Source organism: Rhinatrema bivittatum, chromosome 9 (genome assembly GCF_901001135.1).
Source record: "Rhinatrema bivittatum chromosome 9, aRhiBiv1.1, whole genome shotgun sequence".
Taxonomy (NCBI): domain Eukaryota; kingdom Metazoa; phylum Chordata; class Amphibia; order Gymnophiona; family Rhinatrematidae; genus Rhinatrema; species Rhinatrema bivittatum.
The window spans coordinates 227,785,014-227,803,555 of record NC_042623.1 but is presented as its reverse complement, the minus strand read 5'-3'; the positions used below and the strand labels follow the sequence as shown (position 1 = coordinate 227,803,555).

The window sequence follows — 18,542 nt, the reverse complement described above, 5'->3', positions numbered from 1 at the left end:
AGACAACGGAACAGAAAAAGCTATGGTTGTATGCATTGGGTGCATAAACCGGAAAATAATTTTTTTGAGAATAAAGTTCCCCTAGTATTTATTGTATTTATTTATTTATGATTTTTATATACCGACATTCTTACATCCGATGTAAATCATACCGGTTTACATTAAACAAAAAGCAGGAAATAAATTTCCATAGTCTAATACAATGAACATTTCTAATTAAAATTGTTAACAAACGAAAAGAAAAGATAAAGACTTGGAATAAAGGTTAAATAACAGATAAACATAAAAATATATATATATATTTTTTTTTTTACAAGAAGCACAAGGGTTGCACAAAGGGAGGAGCCCCTTTGTCGCGCGACGCACGGCACGCAGCACCTGATGTTAAGGCATTTTTCAACTGCCAAAACTCTTGATGACGTCGGGGTGGGGGGCGTGGTCTCCCGATCTCTCCCTCAGACGTACATTCATTTCGCTTCTTTTCTTTTTCTTTTTTTTTGTATTTTCGCATTGGTGTTCAGTTTTAGCGGGGGCCTCCCCGCTCGCCGGCGCCTGATGTTAAGTAGTGTAATATATCTCCCCTCCTTATCTAAAATAGACTTTTCCATTTTAAAGGGAAAATTTTTATTTATCAAAATAGCAACCCCTTTACTTTTTTAGAACTAAAGGCAAAATAGACTTGAGAAACGCATCTTCTTTTCAATTTCTGTTGTTCCATATAATTTAAATGTGTTTCATGCAAGAACACAATGGAGCATTTAAGCCTATTCAAATGGCTAAGCACCTTTTCTCATTTAATAGGAGTGCCTAATAACATTCCAAGTGATTAACTTTAAAGTAGACATTTTTGCTTATAAAAAGACAAAGTGAAATTAAGGCAAAGAATATACAGTCTACAAATTTTCCCTCATCTCTATTGTAAACTTACATAATATGACAATAGACTGAGTCTGGGTTTCTCCAAACTTATATGTTCCCCTAGAAAAGCATACCATAATCTAAATAAAAAGAAATAAAAACTCAATATTATTTTCCAAGTGACAAAATTGCCCTGCAGTCGTCCAACTCTGCCTTTCCAATTCCCCAGAGAACCCACCCCCCAATCCCCCCTCAAATATCCCAAATTAACAAAACTATAAATTGTGACAAATTACACTTCGATTGCCACCTATGTGTAGGATGCCTCCCCCATTAAATGACCTTAGTTTGTAATAAATTATAGGGTATGGCTCAAGTTGAAAAAGCCATATTGTCCAGAATCAATTTTAAAGCCCATATTGTGTCGAAGAAATTAATCAGGATTTGCCATGCAACTGTCATCTGCCGCAACAAGTAGACACAGAAAAAATCATAAGGCATACACCTTTCCCTATACAGTAATGCAATATTGCAGAAATGAAAAACACTGCTTCTTCATCATGGGGTCCAATTGAAAGACCCCATGATGAAGAACTGGACCCTCAAGAATCATTCATTTTCATCTAAGTTGGAGTTATTTGGAGTCAACATTTGCAGGGCGCGCCACACTTCTATCGCAGTCATAAAATGAGATCTTTCCCTCAAACCAAATACAAAGCTTTGCTGGGTACTACAATTGAAAACAATTGTTATGTTTATACAAGTCTGAACAAATTGGTGCAAATTCCTTCCTTTTTAGAGCTATCGCATTGGAGAAATCTTGAAAAATTAAAATTTTGAGATTCTCATATAGTAATGAATCTTGTTTGCGAACTGTTGTCAAAATTAGTTGTTTTTGCACGTATCTCAAAAATTCCCCAGAACCACTCTCAGACGCATATTGTTGGATGTCTTGGGGCCCACTCTCTGGGCACATTCAATTTGTATCTTTCCAGTCAGGAAAGGCAATTGCAACGCAAGAGGAAACCAATCCTGTAAGGCCTCAACTAACGCTTCATCGGTTAAAGAGTTTGGCAGACCTACAATTCTCAAATTCTTCCATTGAGATCTATTTTCAAGATCATCAGTTTTTTTGTTCTTATATACATACTTGTTTCTCCAGCTTAGTCAATTTAATGGCCATATCCGTCGTCGTGTCTTCCGCCAGCAAAATCTTTGCTTCCATCTGCCGAAATTCGATATAGAATCTTTCACTTCTGTGATGTTTTAATTGATTTTATCCAGCTTATGATCCAAGGCAATTACCACTGCCAAGGGAAGTGTAGCAAGAACCGCGTCATTGAAAATCAAAGTACTTGTTGATTCTTGTCTGGTGGCCATTTTGCCTTTGTCTTGTTTCAGTTTGTCTTTTTCTTTCTTTAGCCAACGATTTGACATCTCTGGGTCAGTCTGGTAGGCAAACTGATGTAGAAAATCTTTAGGATCTCAGACCATGATAAAATAAGCAGTGGCAGAAAACAATAAGGAGGATTAATAAGATAGCAAAAGGGGTGGCGCCCAGAGCTCTTCTGCAACACAGCCGCTCAGCTCACTGTATCGCGTGGTTCGTGTAAGCTCATTTTTAAGGGAAGTTTCCCTTTCAAAATTTGGCTGACTTGCTGATCACAGTTACACCTGGCCTGTGTTCTTTTGCACCTCTGTGGGAGCAGGTGCAACAGTACATGCTGGAAGTAACACGCACTTAATTTCCCTCTCCCCCCCCCCCCCACCCGACCTGGGTCCGCCTCTCTCTCAGCATGTCAGTGCACATATTTTTACCCACATAAAAGGGGGGTAGTCTTGATTTCATTTAGGTACACCCCTGTTTATCTGTGGAAATCACTCTGATTATTACTCTCCTGAGTGGCAAATTCTTGGAACTCTCAGCAGCAACCTTCATTAAGACGCAATGGAGCTGGTCACATTTGGAAAGTAATTTTTCAGCTGTGTGCAGACTTTGTGTCAGATTTTGAAAGTGAACTTGCGTGCATAAGTTTGTTTTGAAAATGTTCTAGTAAGTGACTTGCACAAATTCAGCTGCACAAAATTACACTTGCTCTATTGAGGGTGTAACTTGTGGGTAAACTTAAAAATAGAAAAGTATGCACAGAAGTCCCAATGCTGCACCTCCCTCCCCCCCCGAATGTCTGTCACCAGGTGCATGGAAAAGTGTGCGTGAATTCGGGTTGCGAGCAGACTATTATGCGCTCTGAGCCCCAGGCTATTTTATAACAGCCATTTTCATGCTTAAAACCATTCTTTATGTGCCTAAATGGGTTTGAAAATCACACCATTTATCTAGGAGGATCTGGGGGAGGGTCATATGGCCCCTTTAAAAGAAAACTCCAGGAGCATTGGATCATGAATTAGCATTCTGATATTTCTGGGGGAAGTTAATGACACTTTTTGAGGTGTAGTTAACATTCATTCAAATAACATGGTTTGCCGATTTTACTGCAATCGCCATTATTTCATTTCCTTTTTGCCGGGCTGATGCTTATGCCTTTGAATGCATTTTCATGCAGATCAGCTGAATAACATGGATCTTTGTTGCGCTGGATTTGTTGAGCTATAGAGAGTGCATAATTTCAAATTCCACACGTTATCTGAGGGTTTTGCTGTTTAACACGGTTCAGTAAATGACCCCCTTAGTTAGTGCTGCTGGCGATAGTATTGCCCCTAGGAAACACATGTAGCCTGAATGAGTTTGATATCATATTGATTTTTATAGAAATCCCCAGTCAGTATGTTTGAACTAATAAGTGCGCTAGCAGTATCGTTTTTATTTACTAAAAAACTGATGCTTGGTCTTCCACAGGAGATTGATATGTGGTCCGAATACTATTGAAGTCGAAGTTGTGCCCATTTGGAAGTTACTTTTTAAAGAAGTAAGCTGCATTTTTATTCTTGGCAGAGATTGGATATAAAGCATGGAAATGGATTTTTAGAGTTAAACCTTCTCTCTGACCTTTTCGTTGACCCACATTTAATGAGCACCAATAGTAGAAGGAACGGAACAGAGTGAAGTTACCTGGATTTGACCAGTGCTGTCCACTGAAGAGCTACAGCATCCACAGTGTAGGTTACCATGGCCATCCATGATGCTGGCTAGACTCATTTCGACGGTACCACCTGTGGCAAGTCTCTCTCGTACCATAGGTCTCTACAGCTTTTCAGGGTCTGATTTGTTAAATTCCACCCCCCCCACCCTCCCAAACCACAGACACAGAATGGGAGAAAGGTCAGCCCTGGAGCACAAAACTTTCACCCTACAGTACGTATAAATATTTCATATCAGTGCTCACCAGCAAGCCTTGTCAACTGTATTCAATACATGTTATAACTCATTTGTTTGCTAAAGTACTTGCTCATTAGTGTCCTTCTGAGGGCATACCTTCTTAGGCTGGCATTTCACTTCTCTTTAAGAAGCAAATACTCCTAATCTGGTCCTAGAAATGGGGAGATTCCTGATTATTTTGAGACTAGTTTGGTCATTGGCCAATAAGCACTAGAATCAGTGAAATTAGTCTGTGCGTTTGGAAGGAAACACATGATGGGGGGAAGGGGAGGGGGTTTGAAGTGTGCTTCACTAATTTCACATGCATCTTATCGGAATAACACGGGATAAAAGGAAGCCCAGGGCAGATTTTTTTCAAAATGTAAATTTGAAGCCTCTAAACAGATTGCTCATCCCAAATTGATGTTTGCTGTCATTAATCGCCAGCTAAATACTCTCTATGTAATGTTTACTAGCAAGAAGAATTTTTTTTATACATAACAGATGTAGGATTACTTTGAGAAATGCAGTTAATCAGAAATTTCTATACACTAGACACAATATGGGAGAAAAGTCTTAATAAATCGAGCCCTGTGTGTGCTCTTTACCCTATGAGAATCACAATACTCGTTCCCCTCCTCCCCCCTCCCCCAAAGCTTTGCATGATTGGGAAGCACATCTGAATGGAATTATTTGGTGTCCTAACCCATTTGATCATATCTCCTAACTCCCTGGCACGTTTGTGTGTCGGCAGGTTTTGAATCCGTTTTACGTGTTCCAGCTCTTCAGCGTGTGCCTGTGGTTTGCCGAGGATTACAAAGAGTACGCCATTGCTATCATAATCATGTCTGTCATCTCCATTGCCTTAACCATCTACGATCTCAGGCAGGTGAGTCTTTGAGCCTGCTTAGCCAGTGCTTTGACCCAGTTCATGGAACAAGCTTAAACACGCATTTCCTTCTGCTTCCAAACCGGTGAATGTTCCATCTGCAGTGCAGAATTATTCAGCACTTTTTGCTCACTGTGCATTCAAATGCAGAGAAGACTCAGTGTATCTGACTGATTAAATAGTTTACTGCAAACAAGAGAGAGGGCCCAGTAGGGTTCAATGTTAAAGATGAACTGTCCACAGAAACTGGCTTTACCGAACAAGTTATCCAGCTAAGTAGCGCTGTAAAAATTTAAAAAGAAAAAAAGAAAGAAAAGAGACCTATGGCCAGAGTTACCGCTCCCCCTCCCCAGCCTATTTTAATAGATGGCCCTGACAGGCTGTGTACCCCACCAACCCCCACCACAGCTCTTCTAGCACTGGAAGTGTTAACTGCGGGTATTTTGTGCTTCCAGCCTGCTTCTGACAGAAGCAGCACTGGATCTCTGGGAGCAGGTGAGTTTAGACCTTGATCCTAGCAGGGTATCGGAGGGAGGGGGGATGGGATGAGGGATCCGCTCAATTCAGGCTGTGGGTTGGTGGGAGGGGTCGGGGGGGTGAAGCCAGATTGCAAGTTATGATTCCAAATGGGGAAGGGGTGGGGGGGGCGGAGAGCAACCTCCGCAACATTTTACACTGAGTTAGAAGGAGTTGGGGGAGTGGGGGTGCATAGTGCAACAGGGCCATCTATTAAAATAGCTTGGGGGAAGGGAGATACTTGGGCCACAATCCGGCCATATAAGGTTGGATAACTTTAGACTTGCTCTGAAACAGGTCACAAGTTATCTGGCTAATGTAGCCGGATGGATTTGAAAATCGATTAAGTTAGCCAGATAGCTAAACTCCTTCCTGAAACTCCCCTGGAATGCCTCTGTTTTGTTCAGCTAGATTATAGCTGGATAAGTGGCTCAGTATTCAAATCCTTGCCAATTAGATGGATAACTTGTGAGTTCCATGTACGTACCCGGATCAGTCCAGACACCTGGGTTGTGCCTCCTCACCAGCAGATGGAGACAGAGCAAGACCTGTCGGGCTCAGCCACATATAGCAGGGTGCCACCCACAGCCCCTCAGTCTAACTCTGTCTCCAGCAGATGGTGCAGGTGCAGCAGCCACAGCCTCTGGGATCCCTAGGGTGAAAGTTGTTTTTGGTGTTAGTCAGGTTTCTTTTGGGGATTCCTCGGTAAAGAATATTTTGCTAAAAAAAAAAAAAAGGGAGCCTCCCAGGGGGGTGGAAGGTTCTGAGGGGACCATCCCCCCCCTGGATGAGGCCGCTGCTAAGGGTCGAGGACCCGGCCCTTCTGGTTAGTAGCGTCGGGGGTGACACTGGAGAGCCCGGTTCACTTACCCCCGCTGGAACAGGAGTTTCAGAACCTGGGACAGCAGCGGCAAGTACAAAAAAAAAAAAAGAACTGTTTTTTTATTTTCCCTGAGCGCTGTCTCTCAGTTTCTTTCACTTGGGGGGCCGTCTTTTCTTTCGTTGCTCTACCGGCGTTGAGTGCAGATGCCACGGGGGTCTTCCTGCCGCGCGTGCGGCTCGGCGTGCACGCGCTTATCGCGCAACGGGATCTGCTCTAATTGCGTGCTGGACGGTGAGGGGCTGTCCGATACCGGTTTGGGGGGCCGGTCTTGCCCGCCGCGATCGCCGCCGCGCATCTTGCAGAATGCTGAGGGCAGTGCAGAGCCGTTCCCGTTCAGCGAGGGAACGGCGGCCATTTTAGGTTCCCTTCGGGAGGCCACGCAGACGGCTGCAGGGGATGGCACCATGCCTCCTGCGCTTTCTCCGCAGCAGAGACCGTCCCCGGGGGAGGCATCCTCTTTATCGGACTCATCATTTTCTTCTGATTTTGCGCTTCTCTTGCACAAGGTGCTGAAGCACAAGATTTTTAGAAGGAAGGCAGGCAAGAAGTTAGCCCCTGGGGGACTGGAGCGGCATTCAAGGTCCCGGAAGAGGAGATCCAGAGAGAGGTCCCGGAGGGGCTTGGACCCACCCAAAGATAAGCGTCCATTACGGTGTGTCCCTCAGGACACGGACACCGAGTCCACGTCGCAGGATGAGGTGGACCCGCTTATGGGGCCCCTGGGTGGGGCCGGCGAGGCGGAAGGGGAGGTGCCAGCCCAGCCTGGTACCAGCAAAGGCACTCCAGCGGTGGATGGTGATGACCCGAAGATGGTACGGCTATTTAGAAAGGATGAACTGGCCCTGCTCATTCCGGCCATTCTTCAGGAGCTTGGTGTTGAAGCTCCACCAGTGGAGTCCCAGCCGGGAGCTAAAATGGATCCACTGTTGTTGGGCCTTAGTGGTCCGGCGGTGGCCTTTCCATCACTTTTCGGCGTCGGACATACTGTTCCGAGAATGGGACACTCCGGAGTTGGGCCTGAAAGTGAGTAAGGCCATGGATAAACTCTATCCGCTTCCAGAAGACGCTTTGGAGCTTCTCCGTCTCCCTAGAGTGGACGCAGCGGTGTCGGCCATGACGAAGAGGTCAACGATTCCGGTCACGGGGGCCACAGCGCTTAAGGACAAACAGGATAGGAAGCTGGAGCTCCAACTTAAGATAGTTTTTGAGGTCTCTGCTCTGGGAGTCCGCGCAGCGATATGTAATAATTTTGCCCTGAGAGCGGGCCTGCGCTGGGCCCAGCAGCTCCAGGCCAATGCCGGTCTCTCGGAAGATGAAGCTGCTCAGGCGAATCGTTTGGAGGCGGTGATCGCTTACAGCGCGGATGCTCTGTATGACCTGTTGCGCACGTCGGCCAGATCCATGGTCTCGGCGGTTTCCGCGCGCCGTCTCCTTTGGCTTCAGAACTGGGCGGCGGATGGTTCCTCTAAGGCTCACCTTGGCTCTCTGCCGTTTAAAGGGAAGTTGTTGTTTGGTAAGCAGTTGGATGACCTGTTGCAATCGCTCGGAGAAAACAAGGCATTCAAGTTGCCTGAGTACAGGCCTAAGTCTCGGAGCTCCTTGTCCAATAGGACCCGGTTCCGGGGGAACAGAAAGTCACGACCACAGAGGTCTTCAGGATCGTCTTACCGTCCAAGCTCTTCAAGGCAGACATCTTGGCCTCAGTCCTTTCAGGGCAGAAGGTTTGGGAAGCAAGGTGGTCCTCCGTCGGGAACGGGGTCTAAGGCTTCCCAATGAAACTCGTGTGGTCCATTCCTCTCGGCAGGTTCCGTCAGCAGTGCCAAACGTGGGAGCCAGGTTGGCTCTTTTTGTCGAGGAATGGACCAAATTAACGTCGGACCAGTGGGTCCTCAGCGTGATAAGTCAAGATTACGCGTTAGATTTTGTACGGATTCCTGCAGACAAGTTTCTCGTCTCACCTTGCAAGTGCCGAGAGAAGTGAGTAGCGGTGCGGGACACTCTTCAGCGCCTGGAGGACTTGGGAGCGATAACCCCCATGCCTCCCGGGCAACAACGCAAGGGCCGTTACTCCATTTACTTCATAGTGCCAAAAAAGGAGGGCACGTTCAGACCAATATTGGACTTGAAGAGTGTCAACAGGTGTCTTCGCATCCCACGCTTCAAAATGGAGACTATTTGGTCGGTTGTTGCCTCAGTTCGTCCGGGCGAATTCCTGGCTTCTCTGGATCTCACGGAAGCGTACCTCCATATAGGCATTCAGCCGTTTTATCAGAGGTTTCTCAGGTTCTGCATTCTGGGCAGGCACTATCAATTCAGAGCTCTACCTTTCGGCCTCGCTACCACTCCTCGCACGTTTACCAAAGTGATGGTGGTGGTGGCGGCGCACCTCAGGAGGATGGGGTTTCTGGTGCACCCCTACTTGGACGATTGGTTGATTCGGGCGAAGTCCGAGATGCAGTGTCGGCAGGCAGTCGCCAGGGTTCTCTAGCTCTTGTGCTCTCTCGGATGGGTGGTCAATCTTGCCAAGAGTTGTTTGACCCCCACTCAGTCCTTGGAGTTTCTGGGAGCACTATTCGACACGAAGCAGGGCAAGGTGTTTCTCTCCAAGGAGCGAGTGGTCAAGCTTCAGTCAAGTGAGACGCTTATTGTCCCTACAGATTCCTCAGGTGTGAGATTATCTGAAGGTCTTAGGCTCCATGGCGTCCACGCTAGCTTTGGTTCCCTGGGCTTTGGCTCATCTACGTCCTTTGCAATCAGCATTGCTCTCCCGCTGGAAGCCGGTGTCAGAACAACTCCATCTCCCGCTCCCGCTCACGGACCAGGCGAGGGCCAGTCTCCACTGGTGGCTCATGTTGGATTATCTGATGTGTGGAGTATCTCTGGTCATGACCAACTGGACGGTGGTCACCACGGACGCCAGTCTCTCTGGTTGGGGAGCGGTCTGTCTTGGGCGATCGGTGCAGGGACAGTGGTCAAGGGCTCAATCGCAGTGGTCCATCAATCGCTTGGAGACCAGGGCGGTAGCTCTGGTGCTGCAATCCTTCCTCCCGCTGATTCGGGGGAAGGCGGTCAGAGTGTTGTCAGACAGTGCAACTACCGTGGCGTACATCAATCACCAGGGCGGGACAAGGAGTCAGCTATTTATTTATTTTATTTATTTGCATTTCTTATATACCGGCATTCGCGATGGGAGTCGCATCATGCCGGTTTACAATAAACAGGGTGTGACAGAAGGATAAATACTTAAAACACTTAACATTAACATGTGATAGAATAGGAAAATAGCAGTTACAATAAAACAGGGACATAATGCAACTTGGATTGAAGAGAAGGTGAAAGAGAAATTAACAATGAGCTAAAAAAGAAATAGCCCAGGTAATAAAACCTGCCAAATTAGAAAAAGAAAAATACATTAAGGAGTTGTCCAAGGTTGTTGATTCGGGCGGAGGAGGCACAACGTTTGATGTGCTGGGCGGAGCGGAATCTCAGCAACATTGGGGCGTCTCACATCGCTGGAGTCAACAATGTTCAAGCGGACTTCCTCAGTCGGCATCATCTGGATCCAGGAGAATGGGAGCTGGCGGAGGAAGCGTTTCACCTCATCTGCGAAAAGTGGGGCATGCCACACATGGACTGATGGCCACCTTTCAGAACGCAAAGGCTCCGCGATTTTACAGCCGGCGGAGAGAGAGAGGGGCCAAAGACGTCGATGCACTAGTGCTTCCCTGGCCAACAGACATGTTACTGTATGTGTTCCCTCCCTGGCCCCTGATAGGCAAGGTACCTCGGCGCATAGAACTGCATCCGTCGGATGTGATTCTGGTGGTGCCGGAATGGCCGCGGCGGCCGTGGTTCGCGGATCTACTCCACTTGTCAGTAGAGCCTCCCCTTTGTTTTCGGGTGTCCACGGCTCTCCTTCATCAAGGCCCCGTTTGTTTGGAGGCAGCGGATCACTTCTGTCTCGTGGCATGGCTTTTGAGAGGCAATGCTTGAAGAATAAAGGGTATTCGGATGAGGTAGTAGCCACCTTGTTGAGGTCTAGGAAACAGTCTACGTCCTTAGCCTACGTTCGGGTCTGGGCGGTGTTTGAGGACTGGTGTAGGGATCGCAGTGTGGATCGTATGAGAGCTTCAGTATCCAATGTCCTAGCTTTTCTTCAGGCTGGTCTTTCTAAAGGTCTCTCTTGTAGTACTCTTCGGGTCCAGGTGGTGGCACTTGGTTGTCTTTAGAGGTAAGGTACACGGGGTGTCTCTGGCACTACACCCGGATGTAGCTCGTTTTCTTCGGGAGGCTAAGCATTTACGTCCTCCGTTGCGTCATCCTTGTCCGTCCTGGAACCTCAATTGGGTACTTTCCGCCTTGTGTTCGTCGCCTTTTGAGCCTATCAAGCGGGCGACGCTAAAGGATCTTACGCTAAAAGTGGTGTTTCTCGTAGCAATCACTTCGGCGAGGCGAGTTTCGGAATTGCAGGCTCTGTCATGCAGGGAGCTGTTCTTACGGATCTCGGATTCCAGAGTATCCTTGAGGACGGTTCCCTCCTTTCTACCTAAGGTGGTGTCGGCGTTTCATTTGAATCAGTTGATTTGAGCTTCCCGCTTTTCCTGAAGGCGAGCGGACGGATCCTTAGGCAAGAGATTTACGGAAATTAGATGTTCGCAGGGTCCTCCTTCGCTATCTTGAGGTTACGAATCCTTTCCGTGTCTCGGACCATCTCTTTGTTTTGTGTACTGGTCCGAAAAGGGGTGGTGTGGCTTCCAAAACCACGATCGCTCATTGGCTCAAGGAGGCTAGTGGTTCGGCATACTTAATGCGGGGGAAACCTGTTCCTGTGGGCCTTCGGGCTCACTCTACGCGGTCGCATGCTGCTTCTTGGGCGGAATCCTCACAGGTGTCGCCTCAGGAAATTTGCAGGGTGGCTACTTGGAAGTCATTGCATACCTTTGCTTGACATTATCGCCTGGATGTCCAGGCCGCAGCTTCGGGTGGTTTTGGTGAGGGAGTACTCCGAGCGGGAATCTCTGGTTCCCACCCTCGGTAAGTTGGCTCTGGTACATCCCAGGTGTCTGGACTGATCAGGGTACGTACAGGGAAAGGAAAATTAGTTTCTTACCTGATAATTTTCGTTCCTGTAGTACCACGGATCAGTCCAGGGACCCGCCCGTGTCTGTGTTTTCTACTCTGAAGTAACGGAGAGTCCGCTCGATGGATTCATTTGTTTGATTTGGTTGTATTGTTCTCTCCTCTGGTTCTGGGAGTTCTGTTCCAGTTGGTGTTTGAATTTGGCCTTGTTTTGCTTGCGGTTTAGTTAGGTAGTCTGGTTGTTTGTTCCATTCTGCTTTGACATTACGTAAGACTGAGGGGCTGTGGGTGGCACCCTGCTATATGTGGCTGAGCCCGACAGGTCTTGCTCTGTCTCCATCTGCTGGTGCGGAGGCACAACCCAGGTGTCTGGACTGATCTGTGGTACTACAGGAACGAAAATTATCAGGTAAAAAACTAATTTTCCTTTATCCATCTAAATGGCTTTGAATATTGATCTCTAAATGACTAAATGTTTTAAAAACATTCCTTTTTTTCTCTGTTAGTCATAGTGGCAGAGTTGTTTTGTGTTTTTATATTTATGATATGACATGATGCTGGGGTTCCTTTGAAGGGAGTGTATTTTTTTTTTGTTTTGGGTTTTTTTTTAACTTTGTTGATATGGCCTTTCACTCCCCTAGTGAGAGTAGGGAATGTGATTTGTTGTATTAAGGATTTTTAAGTACTATTTTATTTTATTATTTTTATGTAAAACATATTGAATCCCCTTTTTGGGGAGGGAGGCAGTAGTATATAAGCCTAAAATAGGAGTAGAAATAGATAGAAACACCCCCAGACAGTGAATGAGGCAAAACCTTCGTTGTTTGCTATTTTACTTTTTATAAATCATCCACCAGTGGGCACTACCATAGTTAGTGTGAAAATTAAATTCTCAAACCTTCCCTCTTCCTGCAGCTCCATCCCTCGGACCTTTTAGCTTCTCCCATGCAGTCTTCCCAATCAAGTTACCTTACGTGCTTTCTCCTGAGGCTGGGCCAGTGGAGCTTCTGTCATGCCGGCTAGCAGAGCTGGGTTAAACCCAAGTAGTTGTCCTCTGACTGGCAAAGACCCAGTCACACTGCTGTTAGATTTTTGTCTGCGAAAAAATGTGTTTCCTGTTTGATACTGTTGTATGGAAATGACTACCAGAGGCTGGCATCCTTGATAACGTTGACCCAGGATATTTCCATGGTTCCACCTAAAGTGCAGATCAATATGGGGCAATTGAGGTGGTGCAGGTCCAGTGCATGTTCATTCTGATGAAAGAGTATTCATCTTTGAAATGTGTTAAAGGTACATCAGTTCGGATGCCATTCAGTGATAAGATTTAGTTTTGTATGTAGTCAAGACTGTATATGGCGAGTAAACCGTTGCTGTTAATTGACGTGGGGTAGTCTTTTTGGTTTGTGCCGCAGCAATGGCTTGAACGTCATTTTTCATAATGTCCCTTAATTTTGCCAAATTGTTGAACTGTCCAGAGCAAGGCCGGTGCAAGAATATTTGGCATCATAGGCGAACCTTTGTTCATGCCCCCACCCTTAACCTTACCTATTAGCAGCAGCTCTAGCACAGCACTCCCTTCTTTGGCAATGTTGGCTTTCCCCCTCTGGGTCTTGTGCTGGTGGGATTTTGAAGTTCCAAAATTTTGGTGCTCTCAGCGATCACCTAGTTTGCCTAACGCAGGGGTCAGGAACCTTTTTGGCTGAGAGAGCCATAAACGCCACATATTTTAAAATTTATTTATTATTTATTTATTTAAAGTCTCTTTTATACCGATGACCGTTCACACATCGCATCGGTTTACAATTAAACAGTAACAGATGGGCGGAAACCCTTACATATAACATTGTAAAACAGCGTAACTTTTGGGCGGGGCCCTTACATGTAACTGATAAAAAGGAGGCTAAAACTTGGAAGGGTATAGAGCTGACTATACTGGGCAGAGTCCATGTAGTCAATAAATAGATACAGCATAATCACTATATACATATAAGAACAAAACTATAAACAATAGATAATGACATAAATAGCAGATTCAAAAGTACCAAATCGAAGGGCATAATACAGATTCCACAGGGTCGAATTCCTTAGTCATATAGTAGGATTATTAGTTAAAAAGAGTTTTAGTAGAACAGGGGGGTTTAAGTAATGTAATTCCATGAGAGCCATACAATATGTTTAAAACTAAATACAAGTAAATGTGTGCATTTTATGTAAGATCACACTTTTAAAGTACAATAAGTCTCTGAAAATATTACACCAGGCCTTAAGACACCAATACATCTCCTATTAGGAAAACGGACCAAGTCAGGCTGCTATAGAGTCCTACACAGAAACTACACGCCAGCAGAAAACCTCACCTGAATCACGTGCTGTCCCTCACCTAACATAGAATAAAGAGACCAAAACGCATAACAAGAAGCATGCAGAAAAAACTGAATTGGAAACTGCAACAACGCAGAGTCTCTGTATGCAGTGTAACAAAGGAAAAAAGAAACATCACCCATCCTTATAAAACAAATCAAGAAATATAAAATCATCAGCAGTAAAACTGTATTAACAAAAAGAACATATTTCGAAACAGCTGATGAGTGGAATATCCAATAATTAAAAACTCATATAAAACATTTCCAGATACCAACAAAATATTTCAAAATAGCAGACACAAAGACCCAGTAATGAAAAATAATGATACAAACATTTTTTTGCTCTGCATACCTGGGAACGTTTGATATCCAGGTGTCCTGAGATTGTTCTGAATTAGCAGGAGGTGGGGTGGTTTGCTTGGAACTTTCTCCTCTCTCAGTCACATACCAGCGCTCTCTCTCACACTGGCTCTCAATGACACACCTATACACACATGCTCTCAGTACTCACATATACACGTTTTTTTCTCTCACTTATATAGGCTCTTAATTACACATTTACACACATGCTGTCTATCTTTTCACGCTTACACACACACACAGGCTTTCAATCACATAAATACATGCTGTCTTTTTCTCTAACACACAGACTCTCATTCACATGCTTACAAACATGTCCTCTCTTTCTCTCATTTACACACAGGCTCTCAATCACATACTCACATGCTCCCTCACCTAAATCAGCTCTCAATCACACACAGACACACATGGTCTCTCTCTCTCATTTAAACACAGGCTCTCAATCACATACTCACATGCTCCATCACCTAAACCAGCTCTCAATCACACACAGACACACATGATCTCTCTCTTACTTATACACACAGGCTCTTAATCATACATATACATGATTTCTCTCACACACAAAGGATCTCAATCATACACACATACTCTTTCACACAAACAGGTTTTCAATCACAAACTTTCACATACAGGTTCCCAATGGTAAACTTACATTCATGCTCTCTCTCTCTCTCACACAGGCAGGCTCTCAATCACAGACATACTCTCTTTCACATGTACAGGCTCTCAATCATTCACATACATGCAATCTCTCACACACACACACACACACACACACACGCATGCCCCCCCCCCCCCCCCCCCCCGCGGCCCGGAAGAGAAAGTGGAGAGTATCGGGTGCCTGCGCGGCAAGAAGAGGCCACGCTGGTGCGCTCGGCATCGGCCCGAAGAAAAGAAGACTGCAGCGCGGCTCGGAGGAAATTGAAGAGGTTCAACCGCGGCCGATGGGACTCCGCCTCCGCGAGGGCTGAAAATGAAGAGGTTAGCGTTGGGAGGAGGCTGCTGCTGCCGCGCGTTCCCGGGGTGGGGGAGAGAGAGAGTGAATGAGCGAGCATTCACTCTCTCTCTCCCCCACCCCGGGAACGCGCGGCAGCAGCAGCCTCCTCCCAACGCTAACCTCTTCATTTTCAGCCCTCGCGGAGGCGGAGTCCCATCGGCCGCGGTTGAACCTCTTCAATTTCCTCCGAGCCGCGCTGCAGTCTTCTTTTCTTCGGGCCGATGCCGAGCGCACCAGCGTGGCCTCTTCTTGCCGCGCAGGCACCCGATACTCTCCACTTCCTCTTCCGGGCCGAGAAGAAGAGAGCACGCCGGTGCCGCTGACTCCAGCTGTCCTGCCGCGTTCAGCCCGGGCGGAGGAGGACCGGGGAGCAGCTGGGTCAGCGGGAAAGTGTGGCGACTGTCTGCAAGCCAGATGCAGCCCTCAAAAGAGCCATATCTGGCTCGCGAGCCATGGGTTCCCGACCCCTGGCCTAACGGAAGCACTGGCCCCGGTCCAGGGATCTGAATATCTGGAGGTAGTCTATAGCATTTTTTTTCTCTGATATTTCACTCTGCACCATTGAGGCTTTATACAGTATGGGCATGATGTTTGCATACTTCATAATTTCACAAAATGGATGTCATTGTGAGAATAGATGCAAAGAATTTTACAGCTTAGAATGTTATTTTTCATTTCCTTATCTTCTCTGCTAGCCTTGCTCTTTTTCCTAAAGCACGTTCTTAACTTCCAATACTAACAGAAAGTTCCCTTGCTTAAAAAAGGCATTAATTGGAGGCTATTATATGTGCAAAAACCTAGCTAGACATTTCAGTTGTTTGTTTTACTTATCCTTTTGTACGTATTTCTGGGGATCAAAGCCCACCATGGTGCCTGTGACCTTTTCTTGCAGAATGCCACAGAGATCTACTATTGCCCTCAGCAGGACGGGAAGAACCTCCAGTTCTCGAAGGCCACAAACAGATATGGTTTTCAGGATATCCCACTGAATATGCATGAGAAAGATTTACATGTACACTGCCTCGATGCATATTCCATAGGGATATCCTGAAAACGTTATCCGTTTATTGCCCTCAAGGATCAGAGGTTCTCCACCTTGGCCTACAACAACCAGTCTTTCCAGTTGGTCCCCCATCCAGGTATTAGCCAGGCCTAACCCTTCTTAGCCTCCAAGCTGTGTCAGGTCAGTGATTCTGGGGAGACAGTTTCACTGACTTGATTAGAAATGCTAATAACCTAGCTTCTTGTATGAAGCTATCAGAAATAGTATTTTCACGTACAGTGACTGTTGGCTTTTCTTTTGAAGATGTTAGTGAAAGCCATACTTTTATAAAATCAAGAAAGCAATGTAAAATGATCTAAATGAATATTTCTAACACCTTATTTATGAATGCCTATTCCAAATAGAATTCAGTCAAAGATCCACAAAAGAAGAAATATCGGTCTGCAACAGGGGTGGGAAACTCCAATCCCCAAGTGCTGCAAGTTTTTCGGGTTTTCAGGACACTCGCAATGAATATGCATGAGATGCATTTGCATGCAGTGGAGACAGTGAATGCAGAGGTAGCTCATGCATATTCAGTGTGGATATCCTTAAAACCCGACCAGCATGTGGCACTCGAGGGCCGGAGTTGCCTACCCTTGATGTACAGCAATCTCTTTCTACCTTTTATAGGGCCAGCAAGGTGCTAAATTATTTTTCCCTGCGCCACCCAATCTCTGATTAACAAGTGCAGAGGTCCCTGCTGATGGCACAAAAGGTTTCTGCCAGGGCATTCCATTGCAGACCTTCCTTCAGTGACCTGCAAGCTGTCATTTTCCTTGGGGTCTTGTCCATGTTTACAGTCTTCATAGTGGGGTTGTTGTGCCCATTATTTACCCTCTTTTGGGTTCTCTTGAATCAGCATTCCATCTTGCTTAAGCTCCGAAACCTACTTAGTGCATTAAAAAAGAAATTAAGCTTTGATGTGTTTTACAGAGCACAGTCCAGGTCTGGGTGGGGAGTTTAATTTTTCATCCCGGCTTTCAGTTCTGATACAGGGATGGTTCTGGCTTGAAGAGGACATGACTTAATGTCTAGTTGACAGAAAAATATGTTTCCTTCTACAAGAAAGAAGGTGCAAAGTGAACTGTGCAGCCAATGATTTCTTCTTCTGATGCTTTAGATAAGGTATTGGTGACTAGTTATTAATGTTGCTTTGCAAAATACAGAGATGTTAACACTGCACTCTGTTACCCTCCCAATTACAGCAATCAGTAAAACTTCATAAACTAGTTGAGTCCCATAATAACATCATGGCCACTGTGTGCAGGAAGAATGAAGGTGAGTTATGTCTAGTTATTCCTGTCTTATGTTATAACAATTCCGTCTGACAATTGGGGCAAACACTTCAAAGCCCTGGGGGAACAATTTTCCAGTTGCTTTCAAATATTCACCTGTCCATTTTACAGCTTTTACGTAATGGCTCTTGTGGATGGTCTTTCATGTCAGCATTCTGAGTATATTATTCCATTGGACTGATTTAGCTGGAGAGAATATTCCAAGTACTATCGTACTGTTTAGATTATAGTATTTAGGAGGGTAATTTTCAAAGCCATTTCTGCAGATAAAACAGTGCTGTACCTGTGGTAATGTCCTTTTAAATATTGATTGTCTGATCTGCAGATAAATGTTTGCACATAGGGCCTGTATGTGTGTGCTGTTACCCGCGGAGGGAAGAGGCCTTCTTGTGGGCAGGTCTGGAATTACATGCACACTTTTTAATTTCCAAAAGTATGTGCTTCATTTTCCCTGGGGAAAAAAAAAACTATGCGCACTTGTTATTTATTTAAGAACATTTATTTACGTACTTTCCCCTTTAAAAATGAGTGTAAAGTTTGCAGATTAAAAGTACCCAGAGACCTTACATCCCCATATGTATTAGTTTTTGTTTATATTGGTCTATTTTATTGTTATCTGCTTTAAGGCCCAGTGAAAAAGCAAAGCAAAAAGTCCAAATATACAAATAAACAAAAAATGCAACACCAAGATAAAATTTGGTTACTTATTCCAAATTCTGCTGTAGATCTCCATGAGTTAAGAGCATATAAGAACCCTCAATACAGAAATGATTAAACAATGAGTAATTCACATCCAGTGGAATGAATCAGTCAACACTGTTTAAAATGCATCTTATATTAACTCACCCTCTATACAGTTTTGAAATGTTTAACTCCTCCATTCGGAAGGGGCCTCAGCTCCATGGGGAGAATTAAAAAGATAAACAGGTCTGATT

The 18,542-nt window shown here is 45.4% G+C and overlaps 1 protein-coding gene across 1 annotated transcript in view; it reads left to right on the top strand.

The window, feature by feature from the left end:
* LOC115099257 (probable cation-transporting ATPase 13A4) overlaps positions 1-18,542 on the top strand; it is a 257,489-nt gene that overhangs the window by 46,494 nt on the left and 192,453 nt on the right. Inside the window, exons 6-8 of the mRNA XM_029616766.1 lie at positions 3,716-3,785; positions 4,929-5,063; positions 17,518-17,590. Coding sequence (XP_029472626.1) covers positions 3,716-3,785; positions 4,929-5,063; positions 17,518-17,590 — 278 coding nt within the window. The remainder of the gene's footprint in view (positions 1-3,715; positions 3,786-4,928; positions 5,064-17,517; positions 17,591-18,542) is intronic.